Source organism: Apium graveolens, chromosome 6, assembly GCF_009905375.1.
Source record: "Apium graveolens cultivar Ventura chromosome 6, ASM990537v1, whole genome shotgun sequence".
Taxonomy (NCBI): domain Eukaryota; kingdom Viridiplantae; phylum Streptophyta; class Magnoliopsida; order Apiales; family Apiaceae; genus Apium; species Apium graveolens.
In genome coordinates, this window is record NC_133652.1 from 73549544 (window position 1) to 73571416 (window position 21873).

The 21873-nt window shown below is 37.0% G+C and overlaps 2 protein-coding genes across 7 annotated transcripts; one reads left to right on the forward strand and one right to left on the reverse strand.

Moving 5' to 3' along the window:
* Positions 1–1257: 1257 nt before the first annotated feature.
* On the forward strand, positions 1258–7998 carry LOC141668852 (cyclin-A2-4). 6 transcript variants are annotated; one of them, XM_074475875.1, is made up of 12 exons: positions 1258–1395; positions 2355–2708; positions 3369–3633; positions 4209–4342; positions 4907–4999; positions 5827–5960; positions 6234–6309; positions 6773–6849; positions 6946–6979; positions 7074–7223; positions 7319–7453; positions 7557–7998. In XM_074475875.1, exons 2-12 carry the CDS (start codon positions 2415–2417, stop codon positions 7611–7613), a joined length of 1449 nt encoding a protein of 482 aa, XP_074331976.1. In that variant the 5' UTR covers positions 1258–1395; positions 2355–2414; the 3' UTR covers positions 7614–7998. The 6 variants fall into 6 exon arrangements, with proteins under 6 accessions (XP_074331976.1, XP_074331981.1, XP_074331978.1 ...); XM_074475880.1 differs by having other exon boundaries at positions 7560–7998; XM_074475877.1 differs by having other exon boundaries at positions 1276–1395; positions 2304–2708.
* A 162-nt stretch (positions 7999–8160) lies between these two features.
* Positions 8161–9349, reverse strand: LOC141663654 (protein CDI-like). Its single transcript, XM_074469444.1, has 2 exons — positions 9202–9349; positions 8161–9107 (listed from the first exon to the last, which is right to left on the reverse strand). Exon 2 carries the CDS (start codon positions 9086–9088, stop codon positions 8324–8326), a length of 765 nt encoding a protein of 254 aa, XP_074325545.1. The 5' UTR covers positions 9089–9107; positions 9202–9349; the 3' UTR covers positions 8161–8323.
* Positions 9350–21873: the final 12524 nt, after the last annotated feature.

Here is a 21873-nt window from a genome sequence, read left to right on the forward strand (position 1 = left end):
GATATGAGAGATATTGTTTATTTGAGTTTGTAACAAAGATTATGATGATTAAAATTCAAAAAAATTTGAACGTATAATTCAGTTGCTATAATCAAGGAATGTATAGATAGATATATTAGGTTAGTTTCTATATGGGTTATAATGGATATAAATGTGAAATATCCATGGATATGTGTATAATATAAAGTTTTATTTGTAAAAAAATAAAATGGGTCATGAATCATGGGTAAATTTATGGGTAAATTTTATATGAGCAATAGTAGCCTTTAAGATTATATAGATAAAGTTAGTGTAGTGGAAGAAGGTAGTGGAGCTAAGTGGGTGTAATTAATTTTTATATTATAATTTTTTTACTATTTTTAGTATATTTTGAAATGTATAAAATTAAACGAGACATTTAGAAAAGAAAAATGTATAAAACTGAAGGGGACATTGTGAGTACCACCCATCTTCACATATTTTAATTTTAAATCCGCGGCTCCTAACCGATTTTTCAAAATGTTGTCATAATAAATAATGTCTCTACCAAACTTAAAAGACACTAATAAGCACTATTATAATTAATCTAGGCTCAAACCAGCTGTCAAGATTCAATCAAGACATCTCTTTTTCCATACAGATTTACTCAATTAAGGCATCAGATCCCTACTTTGGGTCGTCCTTGTTTCATGATCATCCCTTCGATCTAGGTTAGGTTTACATGACATGATTTGTTAACTAGACATGCCACCAAGATTCATATTTTATTTTTATTAGAATATTATCGATCAATAAAAATTTCTGATACCCAAGTGCTCAATACAAAAATTTGGAAACAAATTTTGGATATCTAACGTCTCCCTGAATTCAAATTACAGATCTAATACTCCTGGAATAAAATGAATTACTATAATTAACTGATGTTCAAACTTAATAAACAAATTGTTTCCAACAAAGAATTTATTGACATCCAGACAAATTTAGTGGAATATTTTACAAATTTAGCGAAATATTAAAATATCCAACATCCCTTAACAGGAACTATTACCAAATAAAATCAACAAATGGGGCCATTAAATTAAATTAAATTAAATTAAATATATAAAAGGAAACCTGACAAAAGAATTAAAAAAGGAAATAACATAAGTAGTTTAATTAAACAAAAATTAACACAGTAATCAACGTAAGTCAAACCAAAGAGCCATCCCTGTCAACAAAGTGACTGAACATATCAGAATTATTATTTTACTTATATATAAAAATACGGGCGTGTATGTATTGTGTGTGTATTTGTGAAATTTGAACTTTCCATAGTCCCGCTCTTGAATAGTGCGATGTGTTTTCTTATTCTCTCTCCTCATCTTTTGATTATCCCTCTCTGATCTCTCTCTTTCATTTCTTTGAGCTCAAAAAGAGGTACTTTAATTTCAACTCTCTCTCTTTTTTGTGGGTCATTTTTAAAAGATCTTGCGGGGTTTGTATATTTTCATATGAATTTCAAATTTATTAAATCTTGAAACAAAAATTTGTTAAAAAGATGAGATTTTTATGTGGGGTTTTAGTTATGCGTCTTTCTTGATAATGTGAAGTAAAATTACAAAATTTAAGAGCTTAATACAAGGAGACGAAGAAAAAGAATTTGATTTGATGGTGGGGTTTTTATACTGGTTATGAATTTTAAATGTATGGAATCTTGGAACATAAATTTTGTAAAAAGATGAGATTTTTAGGAGGGGTTTTAGATGTGTGTATTTCTTGATATTGTGAAGAAAAAATTAAAAATTTGAAAAGCTCAATGTGATTAATGTTGAAGAAAAAGATTTGATCTGATGGGTTTTTTTTTGTAGTGGTGATTGTTTGCGGTTCTTGACAGTGGGCGAAGTTTTTTGATAATGTACCTCATTTGATGGTGATTTAAAGGAATTTTTGATTTTTAATTTTATTTTTTGGGATTTTTGTTGAAGTTATTGTATTTAAGAGTTTGATTTGGCTTTTAAATTATATAATTTTTCAGGTTGATGATTTGTATTTCTTTGTGCTAACGAGTGACTGCAGCGTATGTGTCTTGTTTATCATTGTATATGTGCTGCAGCATTTTTCCAAGTTATTTCTCATCATAGATGTTTGTCATTTTTTTAGCAGGATCTACTATTAGCAAGCTAATTTGTTGTAATTAGTGTTGTTTCACATGCCTCTAATTGTAAAATTTTAAAATTTTTGTCATGATTTTTTCCATCATTGATCATCTTATTATGTTATTGTGATATCCGATAATAACTGGAGCTTACATAAATTTAGTGATATTTTTAAGTGTTTTTATACAGTATGGCTGCCACTGTAAATTTCTGCAAGTGTTCATGGCCAAGTTATTGCAGGTAAGAAGGCTACTATTTCAAATTAGTAAGCCTTCTTTGCTCTTTGCTTAAGGTTTAGAGATGAAGAAGGAAAATCTGTTAGCTGCTACTGTTAGAGAACCAACAGCTCGAGTGACAAGAGCACAAGCTGCTGCTGCCTCCTCACTATCATCCGAAGGACTTCTTATTTCAGACTCATCGAAGCAGCAAGGCCAGCAGCAGGATATACGGATAACCTCTAAAAGAGTAGCTCGGGCTGAAAAGGATAGTTGTGCTCCTACTAACCAGCACAAAAGAAGGGCAGTGCTCAAAGATGTATCAAATGTTCACAGAGATAATTTGAATACAAACTGCTTCAATGCGTCTAAAATTACGGTATTTACTTTTTGTTTATTAACGAGTGCGTAACTCTATTTTCCTTACATCGATCTTGCTTGTGTACTGCTTGATAAGGTGAAGTGATGGTTCAAATATTCCCTTATTGTGTTATCTGCACTGCATCCTTATCCTTCCATATTATGTGATGTAAATTTGAGCAAAAAGTTGAACCTGTTTCCCAAATCTAATATGAGTAGTTTAATGTAAAAAAGAAATCTCGACTTTTAACTGCTTAAATGTTGGCCCTCAAATACATCTTAATCATAAATTACTGACATATTCTTTTATGTTCCATATGATTCGAGAAATTGGAAAGAAAAATGGTGACATTGAATGAATGTGAAGAAAGGAAGAATTAAAAGAAAACAGGGAGGTTGAAGTGTTTGACGATGTATCTCAGAAAAAAATAGTAGGAATGAAGCATTCATTTACAATTTTGTGGGATTCTAGCTTTATTTTTATTTTGTATGAATGGAATGGAAGGAAAAAATGACTATAATGATTTTTTTCGTTTTTGTTTGGATAAATAAAAATTTACACAAATTATGATTCTTTTACCCACAAAATATTGCAAATTTCATTCCATTCCCTCCAACCATGCGGTAGCTTCAATTTGCTAGGCTATAATCATTACTTCGTTTTTAATCATATTATCAGAAAAAGAATGCGAGTCAAACTAGAAGAGGTGCAGTTAATGTCTCCAAGGTAGCGTCGCCTGTAGCATCACATGTTGCACTGAAGGTTCAACATAATTCAAAAACAAAAACTGGTCAGTTAGTTGCATTGACAGAAACAGAAGCTGAGTCCGCAGGTTTGTGGTTGTTGGACAAAAATGCACATCCTGAGCCAATTGCTGAGAAAGATTCATGTGAAGATATTCGTTCGCATGATGTACCAGAATCTGGAGTGCCCCCAAACAAAGGTTTGGTTTTTGTAAAATTCTCTTATGAAACATTACACTTCTTAAAAATGATAAACAGGTTAAGGTCATGTATAAAAGCCTTACTGTCTTAAATGATTTGAGCATTTTTTTCCTCGTAATTTAATGCTCCATGCTCTAGCTTTCTGTGACATAGTTATGAAGGTTAAAACATGTTTTTCCTAGGAAAATGCTAGGGACCCCAAAGATTGTTACAAAATTTTCCCCAAATTATATTAAAAATGGTAACTTTCCTGATAATAATATGAGAACCCGCGTGCATACTATGCGCCCATGAATTAAATTTTGACACTTGTCATGCAATGTCATTTTGTAATTATTTTAGGAAAAAATTTGGCGTACGTAGCATTACTCTTTTAGTAGTTAGGTTGCTCTGTTAACTTCGTACATCCGCTTGATGAATCTGCGTAACCTAGCTGCTTGTGCACCACTATTGGCTACAAATTTTTTACCAAGGCTAGATTGTTCTACTTCTCTCTATTTAAAGTATATGAATAATGATGCCTTATGTTGTAAACTTGTAACTTGTTCGTAAGAATAAATTTTGATGAATGCAGAAGAAAAAACAGGTCTTGTGATGTTGACAAGCTGTTCAAAGCCAGAATTTGTAGACATCGATGCCGATTATAAGGATCCTCAGTTGTGCAGACAGTATGCTCCAGACATCTATAGCAATTTAAGAGTCGCTGAGGTTTGTGTTTAAATACTGTTGTTCGTCATATTTATATATTAATATCTATTTACCTCTTTGAATCTAGCTGTTCTTCAAGCATAACTGTGAAATGGTTGTAGAACTTCATGTTAACAAATGCTTTATGAAGAATGCAACTTTGAAGTAATGTACGTCTGTCAATTTGATGTTAAAAAGTCGTATATACTGGATTATGTTTGCACAGTAACAAGTTGGAATCCAACACGTCAAAGGCATACAAGGGGAGAGGACTCCGATTGTAAAATAGTTGGCCAAGAAGCCTATCTCTTTGTCTGTACCTCTGCTAAGCCTTTGGGCTTCAAGCCTTTACTAGTCATCGATGTTAAAATTATATAGGCTCGAAAATATGTAACATATTTCACACAATAGCCTCAAAAAGATATGTTGGTATTAAGAATGTTATGTATATATTGACATTATATTTCAATATAGGCTCATGTTATTAGTTTCCTAATGTAGAAGCTAGTCATTGTGACTCTCTCACACTAGACAAGACTACTCACTACCTATACTGAGTCGTGGTACAACTTTCTCTTTCTTTAGCTCATGCGAAGACCAGATTCCAAATCTATGGAAATTGTTCAACAAGATATTACCAAGGGCATGCGTGGAATTCTGGTTGATTGGCTTGTGGAGGTTTGTAATGCTTTTTATTCTTAATATTCGTAGTTGATCATTCTAATCTTTGCTTATTTCAGAGAGTAGTTGAAAAGAGATTGAAGTTGTAGTTTTGTACTAAAAATACAATATATTATATAAATTAAGGTGCAACCTATCAAACTAAGTATCTCCAATCTTTATCTTATAATATTGTTTTTCATCAGTAAATCGACAGAGTATTTTGAACAAGTATCCTTTTGCGGGGGTATGAAGTTTGCACCAAATATGAATATGCTCATGCTCCTTTGATGTTAATCAAAGTAAATGGAGTAAAAGTCTATTCTGTCCGTATTACTCTGCCATGGCTTTCCTTAAGGAGGCTTATATATGTCAACATGACATCGATACATTTAGTAAGAACAAAACGCCAAAATGGACTTGGTTTTTGCATTTTCTTCTTATTAGGAGACAATTATCTTTCTTACTGTAGTTTCTGTGAGTGTTGCCTTCGCTAACTTATAAAAGTCATATCTCTTCATTCTCTTAATATTACATCTCAGCTCTTTGTAGTATACGATGCTCTTTGTAGTACATGACTTCATTTGATACAAATGCAATTAGCAGTAGTATTGTCTTCACAATGAGGGAAAAACGATCCTCTAGATATTTTCTATTTTTACACATTACTGTTAATCCATCCCACGTCTTTTACTCTTTTTGTTTTTTCCCTTTTTAACTTATTATCTTTGTGTGAATGCTCTAGTTCCACTGTCTTGCTCTATAACTCATATCTGACTATCTGGATTCGGGACATACAGTGTGTTGAAGAAATGTGCATTCTAAAGTACACATTTGGGTTTCAGGTGTCTGAGGAGTACAGGTTGGTGCCGGACACACTTTACCTCACCGTGCATCTCATTGATTTGTTTCTTTCCGAGTACTACATTGAAAGGAAAAGACTTCAGTTGCTGGGCATAACTTGCATGTTAATTGCTTCGTAAGCTACTAAGCTCTATTATCTGTACAATAATTATTGATTAATCTTTAAGCCAATTGCCAAAATTTTGAAGATGTAGTGTACTAGTGTTAATTGCCGAGAATTAGTACACCATCTACTGAGTCTTGATTTAAATACTCTGTAGCTATGTTTTGGAGTTCTACCACATTTTTCTTCCTAATTGTTCTGTTCTCCACTTTTCCATTCTTTAAATTACGCTCTTGTCCCTCCATTACATTGGTAACATATTCATTTCCTTTCTATGATTTAAAGGAAGTATGAAGAAATTTGTGCACCGCGCATTGAGGAATTTTGCCTCATCACAGACAATACTTATTCCAGGACAGAGGTTTGTGATCTTCCTAAGCTTCCACATTATGGATCTTGAAACACTTGGTATTTGTATAAAAGTAATCTTGTCTTTTGGCATCGGACAAAATATTTTTATTCTTTCTCCGCATTCCGCAATAGGTTGATGCAGGTTTTATCAATTCTATCTCTTAATAAGCCCCCTGTAAAACTATTTGTATTGCTAAGTTATTTGCTTCATTCTACTCAATGTTAAATCTGATATTCTTGTTTGATGCAAATTTCATAGATTTGATACACCATAATCTTAAGTTACTTTGGTAAATTCTGACAAAATTTTCTTTCTTAAGATGCATTTCAAAGTTTAGCCATTGCTATTGCAGTCACTAGCTGCACTTTTTAGCTATAACCAAATATTCTACTTAAACTCGTATAACAATTTAAGAGAGCCCTTCCTGCGCGTAATTCTTTGATGTAGCAGTAGCTGATGAGTAAACCTGCAGGTCCTTGTAATGGAGAGCAAAGTTTTGAAAGACTTGAGGTTTAGACTTTCTGCACCCACTATCAAAACTTTTCTTAGGTACAAATAAAAACGTGAATCAGCTATGTAGTCTCTTAAACTAGTTTTAGTTTATAAGCTTCTAGTACAATTGCTAACCACAGTTTATGTCTACAGGAGATTTTTGAGGGCAGCGCAAGCTTCTTACAAGGTAAAACATATAGAGTAGGTCCTTTGCAAGATGGACCCCTACTTACTGGCCTATAATAGAATGAATGGCTGACCTGGAACTCTTAACTTTGCAGAGCCCAAGTCTTGAGCTGGAGTTCCTGTCCAATTATCTGGCAGAACTGACATTGGTTGATAATAGCTTCCTGAAATATATCCCATCGACAGTTGCAGCATCAGCTGTATTTCTCGCCAAATGGACTTTAGATCAATCAAGCCACCCATGGGTTTGCTTTTGAACTTTATGTTAATATCAACTTTTTACAACGCTTCAGCTTTAGTTGTGCCAGGGATTTTGACTTGAAACCTGTTACCCATGCAGAATCCAACGCTGGAACATTACACTTCTTACGTGGCATCGGATCTCAAAGCCACAATTCTTGAGATGCAAATTTTGCAATTAAACACCAGTAATTGCCATCTCAATGCTATACGTGCCAAGTACCAACAAGACAAGGTAAGAGATCTCTAGCATATAAACATTAGATTCAAATCTTTGACGGTCATTATGCACTGTTTCACTTTTCTGCAGCTTGATTCCTTAATTTATTTTTGCATAGCAGTTCAAATCAGTGGCAAGTTTGTCTTCTCCGGAACTGCTAGAGACCCTATTCTAATAATGCCCTGGAGTGCTAACAGATGCAACTAATCTTATCCTACCGCATAATAATGATGTCTATGGATATCCGGCGTTTCACCCTCTTGGAGTGGGGGGGTTGTACTTAAAAGAGCTAATCTATATAACTTTCGTATGTTGCATTTACAAATCGGTTTAGTCCATTTCTTTAGTTCATTCATTTATGTTCATAAAATTATTGGCAACACCCAGAGTCTTTGGTTTGGTGCTCACAAACCTGTCTTATCAGTCTGAACCAGTATGAAGTGCTTGATCACAGCAAGCTTATTGTTATGCAACTGTAATTTAAATGCTATTGAACTCATTCTCCTCAGTTCTTGTCTTTTGAAATATGCAAATAACAGTCTTTACTCCGTTCTGTTTTACTAGTTTTTGAAACTTTAGAAGTCATACTTATTTTCATTCCTACACTTATCTTAAGAAATATTAACTGGTTATTGATTGGTTGGGCAGGGAAGTGTGTGACCCTCAAGTCTTACTCGATGTGCTGTGATTCACATAAAATGGGATGAGATCGGAGGGAGTGGTAATTAGTAACAGAGAGCCACAGTTTTATTATTCCTTATTGATGAGATATGAAACCAAATGTAAATGCATTACAACTCCATACCAAGAATCACAAAGTATATATGATTCTTTAACAAGTGTGCACAAGATAACTTTTACCGGACACAAACAACGAATAATAAGCTAATATACATTCTTCTCAGTCGTCTTGTTATACTCTTCCAACTCATTCAACCACAAGTCTCCGAATTCGCAGTCCTTCCAGGCCTCAAACCAAGGCCCTCCAAGCGTGTAATGTATAGCCTTAGGAAAAGTAGTTCGATCATCCTCGACAACCTTGTTATGCCCCACGAGAAAATTCCAAACAAATGGAATTGATCCAATCTCATGATCCTCAAGCCACTGGAACCTATGAAGATACGCACCAGACTCCGAATTCACAACCTCAGGAGTCAAAACCTTGTTCTTAGGATGCCCGCAATTGTACAAAACCATAGATGACCAGTTCTTTCTTGGATAAGCTGTTTGCACAGCTCCATCCATTTTAGTAGTCTCTTTAGGTGAATAATCATGTTGAACACACATTATAGCATACTTATCATCAATCAAATCAAATAGTTCCTTAACATCACCCAGGTACAAGACATCACAATCAACAAACACAGCCCAACCTTGATAATTAGCCAAATATGGTGTCAAGAATCTGGTAAAAGAGAATTCAGTACTCTCAACCTTTTCCCTCTGCCGCCAATACAGTCCAAGTTCCCTCATTTCAGTTTGCTTAATAGGTATGACCTCGACAGGTATCGAAGATCGTTTATAAATCGAATAGTGACAAACTTTGTAAGCAAGATCTTCGCGGGTATCGTAACCCACAAAGATCTTGAGTGGCTTAGCATTAGCAGAATGACCATTGTCATTAGCTGTAGCCATGACTGTTGGTGCCATTTGAGTGAAATATCTGATTCTGCACAAACAAATTAAACTTATAATTAATCTTTAGCTATAGTAACACATTTTGAAACACAAAAAACATGTAGTGTTGTAGAGAAACTGTGTACCTTTCTTGGGGAGATGTTGATATTCTCTTTGTAGATTATATAATGAACAAAGAGGAGTATAATTTTAGTGTGTGCATGTGGTTGAATATATAGAGTAATTTCAAGTCATGCAGAGGTGTAGCAAAGAAGCAGCAATGTAGTATTGTTTGGCACTTTGGACCCACATGAATATTTTTCAATACATTTGGTGGAAGCAATAATAGATGGAAATCATATAAGCTTTAATATTTAATGGAGTCGACTGTCGTAAATGAACATGTTGTTTTTTGTTTGGCTGATTACGTTAATACTAACGCTATACATCACCTAACTAAATTGTCCCTTTTCCCTGACTTTTAGGAACCGAAATGACACAGTAACATGTACCTACTTCATAGTGCAGAAATATGAGATACTGCTACCCTGCTTGCGTACCTACTAGTCTGCTGCAGCAGCCTGCAATGACTGAACTATAGCCGCTGTCTGAGCTACTCAACACACTTTAACTCGCATCAATATATTATTCATTTAACACCTAAGCAAAGATTTCGCACGGATTTATTTTTTACAACTTATTACGATTCTTGTATTGGTTAGTAGACATTTCAATATTACAAATTTTTGTCCTTGATTATTTTTGAATACCAGTTGTGCTACTCTTACACGGTTGTGCTACTATTATGTAGTGCTGATCTTTGGGTAAGACGATCAATCCGAATGCCTAGACAGGAGCAACCAAACAATTATAAGTATGTATTAGTACATAAGATGATTTTACATACAATATTTTTTTACTGTCCTGAAAAACAAGGGCACTATTCAGAAATTGGATTAGGACATCTGAATATCTGGGTAAGGCCCTGCTCTTACGTGAATCCTGCCTACTGGACATAATAAAATGAAATACATTGCGGAAGTGCGTCAAACTGGAACCAAAAATGATGATATATCCACCTACCAGTCCACGGTCTACTTAACTTACAATGCTCTGTTTTCGTATAGTCCTCGTAAAGTAGTACACAAGTACCAAACTGTTTTTTATACTCCTCCTGTCTGCCATTTTGTATTCAAATATTAGAGCATTGTTAACAGCCGTTGCGTGTCAAATTTGACTATGCCATAACATATCGGGCTCTTTGAGATTTCTTAAAAATATAACTTATAATTTAAAGTCGAAAAATTCATGATATCAACAATGGTGTTTGAATAATTTTATTTACAAATTAGTTATGAGTTGTTCAAGTGTTTGGTAAATCATTATTTTTAAGTACAAATTTTCTTAAAAAAATTAAAATTTTAAATATAATATAATTGAATAGCAAATTTTAAAATTCGGTTCAAATACTCTCCGGAATGTAAAAAAATAAGAGCGACAAAAACAGTATCATATGAGTGTTAATAATTAATTTAGGGATTTGAATAAGTTTACTTATAAATTTAGATAAGTGTTAATTTATAAGTTATTAATTTTTTTTTACAAGAAAAACATAAAAAATTATATTGAATTTAGAGAAATTTTTTATCAATGCATAATTTTAAAGATTTTTTTTAAAATTAAAATCATTTAAACTATGTCGTTCAGGACAAAATTATGAAGTAAAAATTATAACATTTACGTAATATAAAGAGCATAATAAAGTAAAAATAAATCAGTAGAGCATAATAAAGTTAAAATAATTAAACAAATTATTTGATTTTAAAAAACCATGTAGCCAATAAACTTCAAGAATTTTAAATGAATAATCACCATAAAAAAATAAAAATAACAGAATTACGTCAAAATAGTATCACATGAAATGAACAAAAATGGGCCGACAAAGAATGGGACGGGGAATGTTAGACTTCCTAACTTTTTTTTTGACGAAAGGCTGAAGATTTTATTAATTTAAATCCATCTCAATACAAGTTTGAATATTGATAGGAATAGACGACCTATCAAAACTACGACCTGGATAAAAATACAACCATATTTGCAGACTGTTTGACAAATAACAATTAAACATTGTTTAGGCGCTGCATAAAGTTTCGACATTCTGAAATAATCACTCCAAAATGAGACCGCATTGGAGTTGCAGACCTGATGGCTTGAACCACAACCAAGCAATCAGACTCCAGGGTAACTGATAACCATTTCTTCTGATCAATCCAGCTTAAGGATTCCTTCACAGCTATGGCCTCCGCAAGAACTGGGCTAGTGCACTTCGACCCAGTCAATACTTTTACTTCTATCAATCTTCAATCTGAATCTCTAGCGACCATTCCAAAACCAGCTTCAGACCTATCTTCAAAAATAGTTGCATCAACGGACACCTTAACTGTGTTTGGTTGGGGCTTTACCCAGGAAGTCACTCAATCTCCATTAGCCTGTGGTTGAAGAAGAGTGTTAGAAGACCTGTTTTGGGCGATTGTCCATTGTGTAAGGTACTGTTTCACTGCTGCTACTATCTTGTTAACAAATGAGAATTTCTGGTTCCATACTAGATCGAGCCCTCCAGATGGCCCAACACAGCGTTATATATTCCGCACGCTGCTGTACTGAGCCCGAACTCAACATCAATTCCATCCAACTAATAATATTCATGTTTTGACCTAGGCTGATCACTACTCTGAGAAGACTCCAACACTGGGCTGCAAACAGACATATTACCAGACTGTGCAGAATAGTTTCCTCCTCACCGATAGACTAGACAGAGAGTTTGAATTATGACTCGTTTGCTTTACAGTTGAGACAATGTTGGTAAACATTGTGAAAGCGCACGCCAAATTAGATTCAACGCCTTTGGAGGAGTTTTCACGCTCCATAAAAGTTTCCAAATACCAGAATTATATTAATCACTCCAAGCACCCTTTTGCACCTAAAGAAATTTGTACGCACTCTTTACAAAATAATTACCAGAATTTTCAAGTGACCAATACATCACATTTTCATGACTTGCTTCATTTAACTGGATAGCTAGAATATGCCTCTAGTCTCTATTATTAAATATATCTTCATTAATCCCGACATCCAATGCTTTTTCATCTAAGTAGAACAAAGATGGGACTTTTTGATTTTCAATTGCTGGAGACTCTGTAGTAATAAACGGGTTGGTGTCATCATGCAACCAAGGCTGACCTGAGATGTATATGCTTTCTCCTTTGCCTATCCTCAATTTTACTCCCTCCAATAGTAATTACTTTGCTGCGTGGATGCTCCTCCAAATAAAACCGGGGTTATGGCCCAAGCTAGAAGTAAGAAAATCTCCACCAGCAAAATATTTGGCCTTATAAATTTTTGAGACTAAGCTCTCAGGATTGGTGATGAAACGCCAACCTTGTTTACCCAACATGGCTAAGTTAAAATCTCTGAAATTGCGGAATCCCAAGCCTCCTGCAGTTTTGTATTTTGACATCCTTTCCCAGCTCATCCAACTTATGTGCGATGAATTTGTTGGCTTAGAGGTCCACCAAAATTTTGACAGGCTTTTCTCTATGTCCCTGGTGATCTCGAGAGGCAATAAAAAGACAGACATGGTGTAGGATGGAAGGGTTTGCACCACTGACTTCACCAAAATCTTCTTTCCCGACCGGGCCATAGTTTTACCATCCCAACTTCTGATTTTCGACTACACTTTATCCTTCAAAAAGCCCAGCATTGCTGATTTATTTCACCCTATAATATTTGGCAGACCCAAATATTTACAATGAGTATCAGCCTCTCTCATATGTAATGTCATGCATATATTTTTACTATTATACTCGATAACATTTGTATTGAAGAATACTGATGATTTGTCAATGTTCACCTTTTGACCTGAAGCATTCTCATACACATTCAACAACTGTAATATATTCGACGCTTCAGAAGTATCAGCTTAACATTAGAAATAACTATCGTCGGCAAACAACATATGCGAGATTATGGGAGCTCTTCGACAGATCTTAACTCCATGGATCAAAATTTTAAATTCGTACTTTCGAATCAAAGATGACAGACCTTCAGCACAAATGATAAACATGTAAGGGGAGAGGGGATCGCCTTGACGAATTCCTCTCGTAGGAATTATTGGACCCATTTCGTATTCACTGTGCATCATTGTATACTGAACCGTAGTAACACTTTGAAGAACCAAGTGCACCCACCACGTTGAAAACCCCATCTTTAGAAGGATAGCTCGCAGAAAATCCCATTCAATTCGATCATAGGCCTTGCTCATGTCTAATTTCAGCGCCATAAAACTATCTTTCCCTACTTTCTTACATTTGAGATAATGCATAACTTCGTAGGCTGTCATGATATTATACGAAATCAAATGACCGGGAATGAAAGTACTTTGTGTTTCCAACACAACATCATTGATCACTTCTTTTAACCTGTTGACCATAGCTTTTGTCATAATCTTCATCAAAATATTACACAAAGCTATAGGTCGAAGCTCACCTATGACTGCCGGGTTTTTCTTCTTTGGTATCAACACAATGTTAATGTCATTTAGGCCTTGCAGCAGATCCCCAGTAGTAAAAAATTCTTTAGTCTCCTTAATGATATCCTTCCCAGCAATGCTCCAGTGCTTCTGAAAGAAACCTGGCATCATGCCATCGGGGCCTGGCGCTTTATCTAGATTCATTTGGAAGAGAGCTGCCTTTACTTCATCATCAGAGATTTCCTTTAACAACTCTCTATTCTGAGCTTGACTCATTGACTCGGTTACACAATCAATCACCTCTGAACTGTTAGTAGCAATAGCAGTGAATAAGTCTTGAAAGTACTTGTGATTAACTGCTGCAAATTAGTCTGCCAATCCACCCAACTGCCGTCGGTATCTTTGAGTTTCTGAATGTTATTTGTACGACGTCTAACATTACAGGATGCATGAAAATATTTCGTGTTTTAATCACCTGACTGTAGCCATAGTTGTTTAGACCCATGTCTCCAGAAAATTTCCCTCTGATCCAGAATCAAGAATAACTCTTGTTTTTCCTCTTTATACATCCTCGAGGACTGGGCATCACGTGCACTTCAGAGCTGTTGAAGTCTCTCCTTACAATCCCTGATTCTGTGATTAAAACAACCAGTGATTTCTTTTTCCCAAACCTCTAAACTTTCGCCACAAAGAGCAATTTTCTGCATGACATTATGAGTAATGTCAACCTCCCAGTTATCCTTAACAATCTATGAGCATAAAGGTTCCAACAACCAAGCATTTTCGAACCGAAAATGCCTTTTAGAGCGCTGCAGATGACCAGGTTTTGGGTCCAACAAAATTGGACTATGATCAGAAGGAGAAACTTCTAAATTATATAAATTTGCTAGTGGAAATATATCCCACCTAACATTAGTTACCAGTGCTCGACCAAGTCTAATCTCGATCCATTCTTCAGTATCACGACCTCTTTCCCATGTAAATGGGTGGCCATATAAATCAAGATCTTTCAGCTCTGCATCTTCAAGAGCTTTGTTAAAACCATCAATAAGACGTTGAGGGTAAGCAGCACCCCCTCTCTTCTTCTCCTGACTAACAATGTTGTTCATAACACCTATAACACACCAAGGTAAGTTTGAATCCCGCGACAAGTTTCTCAGCAAGTCCCACGTTCTTTGTCTCAGATTTCTATCTGGCTCTCCATAAAAATCTGTTAACCTTCATGGTTGAAACCCCTCTGTATGAACTTGTACATCAATGTGGTTAGAAGAAAGACTAAGGAGCTTGACAGAATATGCTTCTTTCCACAACAAAACTAAGCCACCACTACGACCTTGAGCTTCAACTACTACCATCCCTTGAAAATTTAACCTTGAACGAACCCATTCCTTCTTTTTTTCTTGTTACTTAACGTTTCACTTAAAAAAACAAATGAAGGTCTTTCTTTACGGACAACGTCCTACAGGAACTGAAGCTTACAGGGTGACCCTATACCCTGGCAGTTCCAACTTAAGGTGCTCATGAGGAGTGGCGGGCCTGCAATGCAGCACCCGCCAAAAACAAGTTTTTTGGAACCGACACATTCTCATTCGGGCTTGAATCCATCTCCAAGTCTGAACTCGCAGATATTTCTGGCCCATCTACGTTGTCAACCCTGCATCTTTTTGGTTCAGTAATTGTTAATTCATTTTGATCCGATCTGTATCATTATCCATTGTGACAGATATTGCTCCCTGATTTAGAGGTAACGGACTTTGGATAATATTATTCTGATTAGGTGATTCCAATATTTTTCTCCCCCGAAACGCACTGTATCCCCCTTATTGCTCTCTAACCGTATCCCTGATTTTATGGGATTGCCCTCCGCCACAGATGCACCAGTTTCCATCTTATCTCCACCTTGCTCCACCGTGCTCCTCGCCGGAGATATGTCGCCCGACCTCAACCATTTACTTCCCATAGTATGCATACGGCGTCTTGACTCTGCTCTTATTCATGTCCCAAATGGCTTCTCAGTCTTATCTTCCGGTGTATCAAATAATTTTTCACAGAATTTGTCACTGTGACCAACCATACCATAGATGAAACAAAATGTAGGGATGCTTTCATATTTGAAATTTACCCAGCACTAGTTAGACTCACTCTTCTTCAACTTCATTCTTCTTTTGAGAGGCTTTTCTAGTAGAATCGCAACTCTGACTCTTAAAAATTCTCTCCAGACTCCAACAAAATTGTTTTCGTCCGATTCTACAAACTTTCCGATATAGTTGCCAAAATCAGTGACCACCCTTTGTGACATGAACCCTGCTCCCATATCATACAGTTGCACCTATACTTCCAGGTTATTGATTGGTTTTGTTCATAGGTTGTCCCCTTCTCTAAGCCTTTTAAATACCAGATGAAAGCGTCTGAACGTCCAAGGACTCCCATTACATACCCTTTTGATATCCAGTTCATGATAAAACTGGAAAAAAGCGATTAGCCTCTACCTATTTTACATACATTCCTTTACCAGGGCGCCAAAGAGAAGCCATCTTGTGTTGCATGGCTTGAAAATCGATCGATGAATCAGTCAGAAATCTACCCACGAGGCACCACCTTATGTCGATCTCACTTAATCCTTCATTAATGTCAGCATAAGTTATATCGCCTTGTTATTCTTCTTCCAGAGAAATCATGACAAACTGTTCTTCCATTTTTGCAATGTGTTTCTTAGACCAGCCATTTTCAGAATTTAGTGTATGATACCAAAACTTGATACAAACGAAAACTGTTAAAAACATGATTAAGATGACAAGAAATTCGCTTTAAACTAAGACTTGGACCATAACAATTCTCACTATGTCAAAAGACAAGACATTAATTGAATCATATTCTAATTTCATAATTCATTTTACTACTATATCAATCCACAAACAAGAAAGCAAACACGATATGGATTCTTCATTTCAACATAATATAATAGCTAGAAATGTTACTTTAGGTTTTGGTGAGAGAGCTTTCTCCGCTGCCGGCGCCGCCGTTCTCTCCGCCGTCCTCGTTAATCCTCTCGACGTCGCTAAGGTTTATTCAGGTTTATAGGGATCCAAGAATTGTAAGTTAAGTTTTTTCGACTTCCTAACTTTTCAATTATCAAAGAAAATGAATAAAATAAGTCAAATATTCTCATTTGCCAAACAGTCCCCTATAATTTGAAATGTGCTAATGGCCCATATAAGCTCAAATACGTTACACCCAAACATGTACGTTGATCGCCATTTTATTGAAATTGTATGGTTGTCAATAGGTTGACAATTTCCAATTAATTAAAAAATATAAAAAAAATTATGAGATAACTGCAATATGCACCCCTTAATTTGCATTAAAAAAATGTATAACGAAAATTTGGTAAAAGCGAATTGCACTCCATAACTTATATTTGAACATTCATTATGCATAGAATTACTGAATTAAAACAAGGCAAAATCCAAAATTTCAGCAAAACAATATTTAAAATAAATTATATATTTTTCAAATAATACTAAAAAATGTATTTTGATAAAAAGTAATAAATTTAAATTTTAAATAATACTAAATTTTTATTTTTGATTTTCATTATATAGTAATAATGCCAATATTTTTATAACTCTACTGAAAAAATTTAACAAAATAATTTTAATTACATATTTAAATTTTATTTTAGTAAATTTATAAAATATTGAAATTAACATTATAAACAAAAAATTGAAACTGAAATTAATAGTATGAAAAGAAATTCCAAAATTTATTACTTTTGATAGGGAATAAAAATAACATTAATTGCGGAGTTAATGTCGCATTAATTAGACCTGATTTGGTTAAAAGGGAATGCCCAATTAATGAGGCCGAAAACCCTAAGTATTTATTAAATTTATAATTAATAAAGGGGTTAATTAAGCATCCCAATAAATGTGTTCAAATAAGTAACTACTTCTACAAGAAGTAGCTTCCAAACAACCCAAATTCAGAAGGAAACTAATTCCTGCTTTCTAGGACTCCAAAGTCCAATCTGAGGTGGAGATTTGCCCATCAAGTCTCCCAATTCTACCTGAATTCTCAGACTCTCAACGTCTATATAAAGGGTCTTACCCTTCAACTTCAGCATGACGTTTTCTCTGGACAAGGGTTCCACACGTCACAAAGTTGCGAAGACATCCTACAAGCCACAAGGTAATTACATGGAATGGCGTTTTAGACTTAGTCACATGAAAGTCACTACGTCCTTGGTGAGCTCTCACCGCCATAGCCCCGAGGGAAAGTATCACCAAGAACTACATTTTGGCTTGATCCCTGGCATACGCCAAGGTACGTAGGCATCTTGTGAGGGCAGATTCAAGCCACGAAATACAAGCGCAGCCATTAAAGCTCGAAACTTATCAAACCCAGATATTAAACATCCGCATTAAAAAATACATGTTTTTTTATCCATAACAACTTTATAACTGGTATAAGGAAAATTTTCAAATTTTATTATTATCAGAGAAATTTATCTTGATTAAATATTTTTTTGAAGTTTCAGTTAGTCCTGCCCAATTCAATAAAACTATAAAATGAGGTGCATGAATGCCGAAGTTTAATATTGACGGAGGAATTTGGTAATAACAAAATTTGAGGTTCGTAGCCGGAAATAAGATCTGTGATGGTGGTTCTTTGTCAAAAACGTGAACAGGACCCGGTGGATCCAATGAACAGTATCCGTTGGGAAGTATGAACAGTGTTTGGTGGTGGAGATTATTGGGGGCTGAGATTGCTTAGGGTTAGTGGTGGCTCTTTAGGCTCTCACTTCTGACCCCTTACAATTTGCCTACGTATCCCTATTTATAGGGAATCAAGCCCACGTAGTTCTTGGGGAACAAGAAACCTAACGGGCTTAGATTTCTTGTCCCAAGGCCCAATGGGAAACCCACTGGAAACCGTCTTCTACTAGCTTTAGGAATGTCCGCCGATGAGGCCCAACCACAAAGGCCCAAGGCTCGTCCGCGGCTTCGAGACTTCACGGATAAGGCATCTCCCTGGCCAAGGATAACCCTCCGCTACCAGCTGTTTCTCTAGTCCATGGATGCAGGTATAGCCGTGGTTCACCCCAAATGTTGGACGCATCCTTGCCCCCCGATAAGGAGCCCCTACCAGACTACAGGACAAGTGATCCCAAGCTTTTGGGTGCAAAGTGCAGGATACTCCAAAGTCTCCCAACGAGGACACCCGTTGACTACAGAGACAGAGCTCCCAAAGTACACACCAGATTTCACCCCACATCCCCAATGAGGACACCCATTGACCACAGGAGGAGGCCTTCAGTCCAGGCATACCCCTGGAGGTCTCTGACCACGGACACCGCCTTTCCTGTAGATGTGCTACAGGAAGGAGTTCTTCAATAGAGTACCTGCATCAAATAGGTTAGTAATAATAATCTCCATCTTCCTTGAATCTTCCAAAGAGCCCGTCCAAATAACCATGTTAAAGTCCCATCCAAGCTATATTTCTCACTTAGGGCGCGCTCTAATACCTTAAGGGATAGCTCTAAGAATCAGTTGAACTCCTTTCTTCATATATCAAAAGGGCGCGCCTCCTTCACCAATGAGGGCGCGCCTTGATTATGTAAGGCGTCGGCATTACTCTTCTTGTATGCATAAGGGGGCGCCTCCCCATACCTGTAGGGCGTGCCTTCTTCCTTCGTAATAAAATGAATGCCTTATCTTTTCCTTAATTTGAGGCACCAATATCCCAATTCTGACCAATTGACCCGGTTTTGACCCGAACAAGATTTATACCAAATTTTGGGCATAACAACTACCCCCCAAATTCCATATGCCATTGAAAATGGGATTGGAATTTTCAACCCCCCTAGCAAACTTATAAAATTTGTATGAGCATCTACCAATTTGAGGGTATTCCCTTATGAACTTATTCATTCCTCTTTCTTCATCCTGCTCTTTTCTTCTTTAAACATTATAGGGCGCGCCCTGGATGAATGCGCGTCTCATGAATCTATACAATAACTTTACACCTCCTAGCGTAACATCTGTCACTCTCTACTACTTCTTATCTTAATAGATTTAACCTTGGCGTGTCTAGAGAGGTTTACCACTTATGCACCATATCTCTAAGCTTATATGAGCTAACTCAGCGTAAGAAACAAGAGAAATTGTACAAAAGTGTGGACCTCACATACCTTGGAAAAGCACGATCCATTAACAAAGGTTCGAGGGTTCTCAAACTTTTTTATCCCAATATTGGTCTCCTATAGGCGCGCCTTAAACTGAAAGGGTCATCATTAGAGGGCGCTCTCTAAGGGAAGGCACAACCAGAATAAAAGACCATTTCTCTGATCTCCAAGTAATAAATAATCTTTGATGAAAGCAGGACGTGCTTTGTTGGTGAGAGTGATCCTTTCATCAACAACACAACACCATTCCATATTTGATTTCTTGCTCCTTGTCAAATCATAACTCTAAATCGTTGATCTCGTCTTTTCCACAAATAGTGTGATTCATTTATTTCACTCAAAGTCAAAACCTTTACGATCTTCTACAATCATATATTTTTAGAGGGTGCGCCCTTTATAGTGGCGATGTCTTCCTCAAATAAAATTAACATCTCTGAATTAGAGGGCGCGTCCTCTTTACGAGGAGCATCATCATCGATAAAGGTAATCATCCTTGGAGGGAGCTTCCTCTGTAAGAGGCGCGTCTACCTCGACAAGGGTATTCATTCTTGGAGGGCGCGTCTTCTGGAAGAGACGCATCCACCTCGACAAGAGGAAATCATCCTTGGAGGGCGCGTCCTCTGTCAGAGACGCATCCACCTCGACAAAGGAAATCATCCTTGGAGGGCGCGTCCTCTGTCAGAGAGGCATCCACCTCGACAAGGGAAATCATCTTTGGAGGGCGCGTCCTCTATCAGAGACGCATCCACCTCGACAAGGGAAATCATCCTTGGAGGGCGCGTCCTCTATCAGAGACGCATCCACCTCGACAAGGGAAATCATCCTTGGAGGGCGCGTCCTCTGTTAGAGACGCATCCACCTCGACAAGGGAAATCATCCTTAAAGGGCGCATCCTCTGTCAGAGACGCATCCATCTCAACAAGGGAAATCATCCTTGGAGGGCGTGTCCTCTGTCAGAGACGCATCAACCTCAACAAAGGAAATCATCCTTGGAGGGCGCGTCCTCTGTAAGAGGAGCATCTACCTCGACAAAGAAAATCATCCTTGGAGGGCGCGTCCTCTGTAAGAGGAGCATCTACCTCGACAAGGGAAATCATCCTTGGAGGGCGCGTCCTCTGTCAGAGACGCATCCACCTCGACAAGGGAAATCATCCTTGGAGGGCGCGTCCTCTGTCAGAGACATATCAACCTCAACAAGGGAAATCATCCTTAAAGGGCGCGTCCTCTGTCAGAGACGCATCCACCTCAACAAGGGAAATCATCCTTGGAGGGCGCGTCCTCTGTCAGAGACGCATCAACCTCAACAAGGGAAACCATCCTTGGAGGGCGCATCCTCTATAAGAGGAGCATCTACCTCGACAAAGGAAATCATCTTTGGAGGGAGCATCCTCTGTAAGAGGAGCATCTACCTCGACAAGGGAAATCATCCTTGGAGGGCGCGTCCTCTGTCAGAGACGCATCCACCTCGATAAGGGAAATCATCCTTGGAGGGCGCATCCTCTGTCAGAGACGCATCCACCTCGATAAGGGAAATCATCCTTGGAGGGAGCGTCCTCTGTCAGAGACGCATCAACCTCAACAAAGGAAATCATCCTTGGAGGGCGCGTCCTCTGTAAGAGATGCATCAACTTCAACAAGGAAAATCATCCTTGGAGGGCGAGTCCTCTGTAAGAGGAGCATCTACCTCGACAAAGGAAATCATCCTTGGAGGGCGCGTCCTTTGTAAAAGGAGCATCTACCTCGACAAGGGTCTTCTACAAAATCTTCATGTAATTAAACCAAATCAAAGATCAATATTCTTAGAAGGCTTCTATCTTCTACAAAGCTCAAGGGATGCCGAAACCATCTCATGTAGAAACATCACTTCGGAATCTCACGAAGTGTCATCCAATAAAGGGCATCTCACTCTTAATATTTCTCTGAGAGCGCGTCTTGAAAGACAAGGAATTAGTTACAGTCGAGCCATTCTTCAATTATTGATTATGACTCATCTGATCATCAAGACATCTTCATTGAAAACTTGCATAGACTTTTTCTTCTGAGGGCGCACCCTCGGAAGGAAATTTTTCGCTGAATGTCCACATGCAGAGGGCGCCCCTTAATAGA

Excerpts from the sequence above, each read along its gene's own strand:
- LOC141668852 (XM_074475875.1), top strand. The coding sequence starts at position 2,415 with ATGAAGAAGGAAAATCTGTTAGCTGCTACTGTTAGAGAACCAACAGCT. Across the intron at positions 5,961-6,233 it reads ACTTGCATGTTAATTGCTTC|GAAGTATGAAGAAATTTGTG; the intron begins GTAAGCTACTAA and ends TATGATTTAAAG. Across the intron at positions 6,310-6,772 it reads ATACTTATTCCAGGACAGAG|GTCCTTGTAATGGAGAGCAA; the intron begins GTTTGTGATCTT and ends GTAAACCTGCAG.
- LOC141663654 (XM_074469444.1), bottom strand. The coding sequence starts at position 9,088 with ATGGCACCAACAGTCATGGCTACAGCTAATGACAATGGTCATTCTGCT.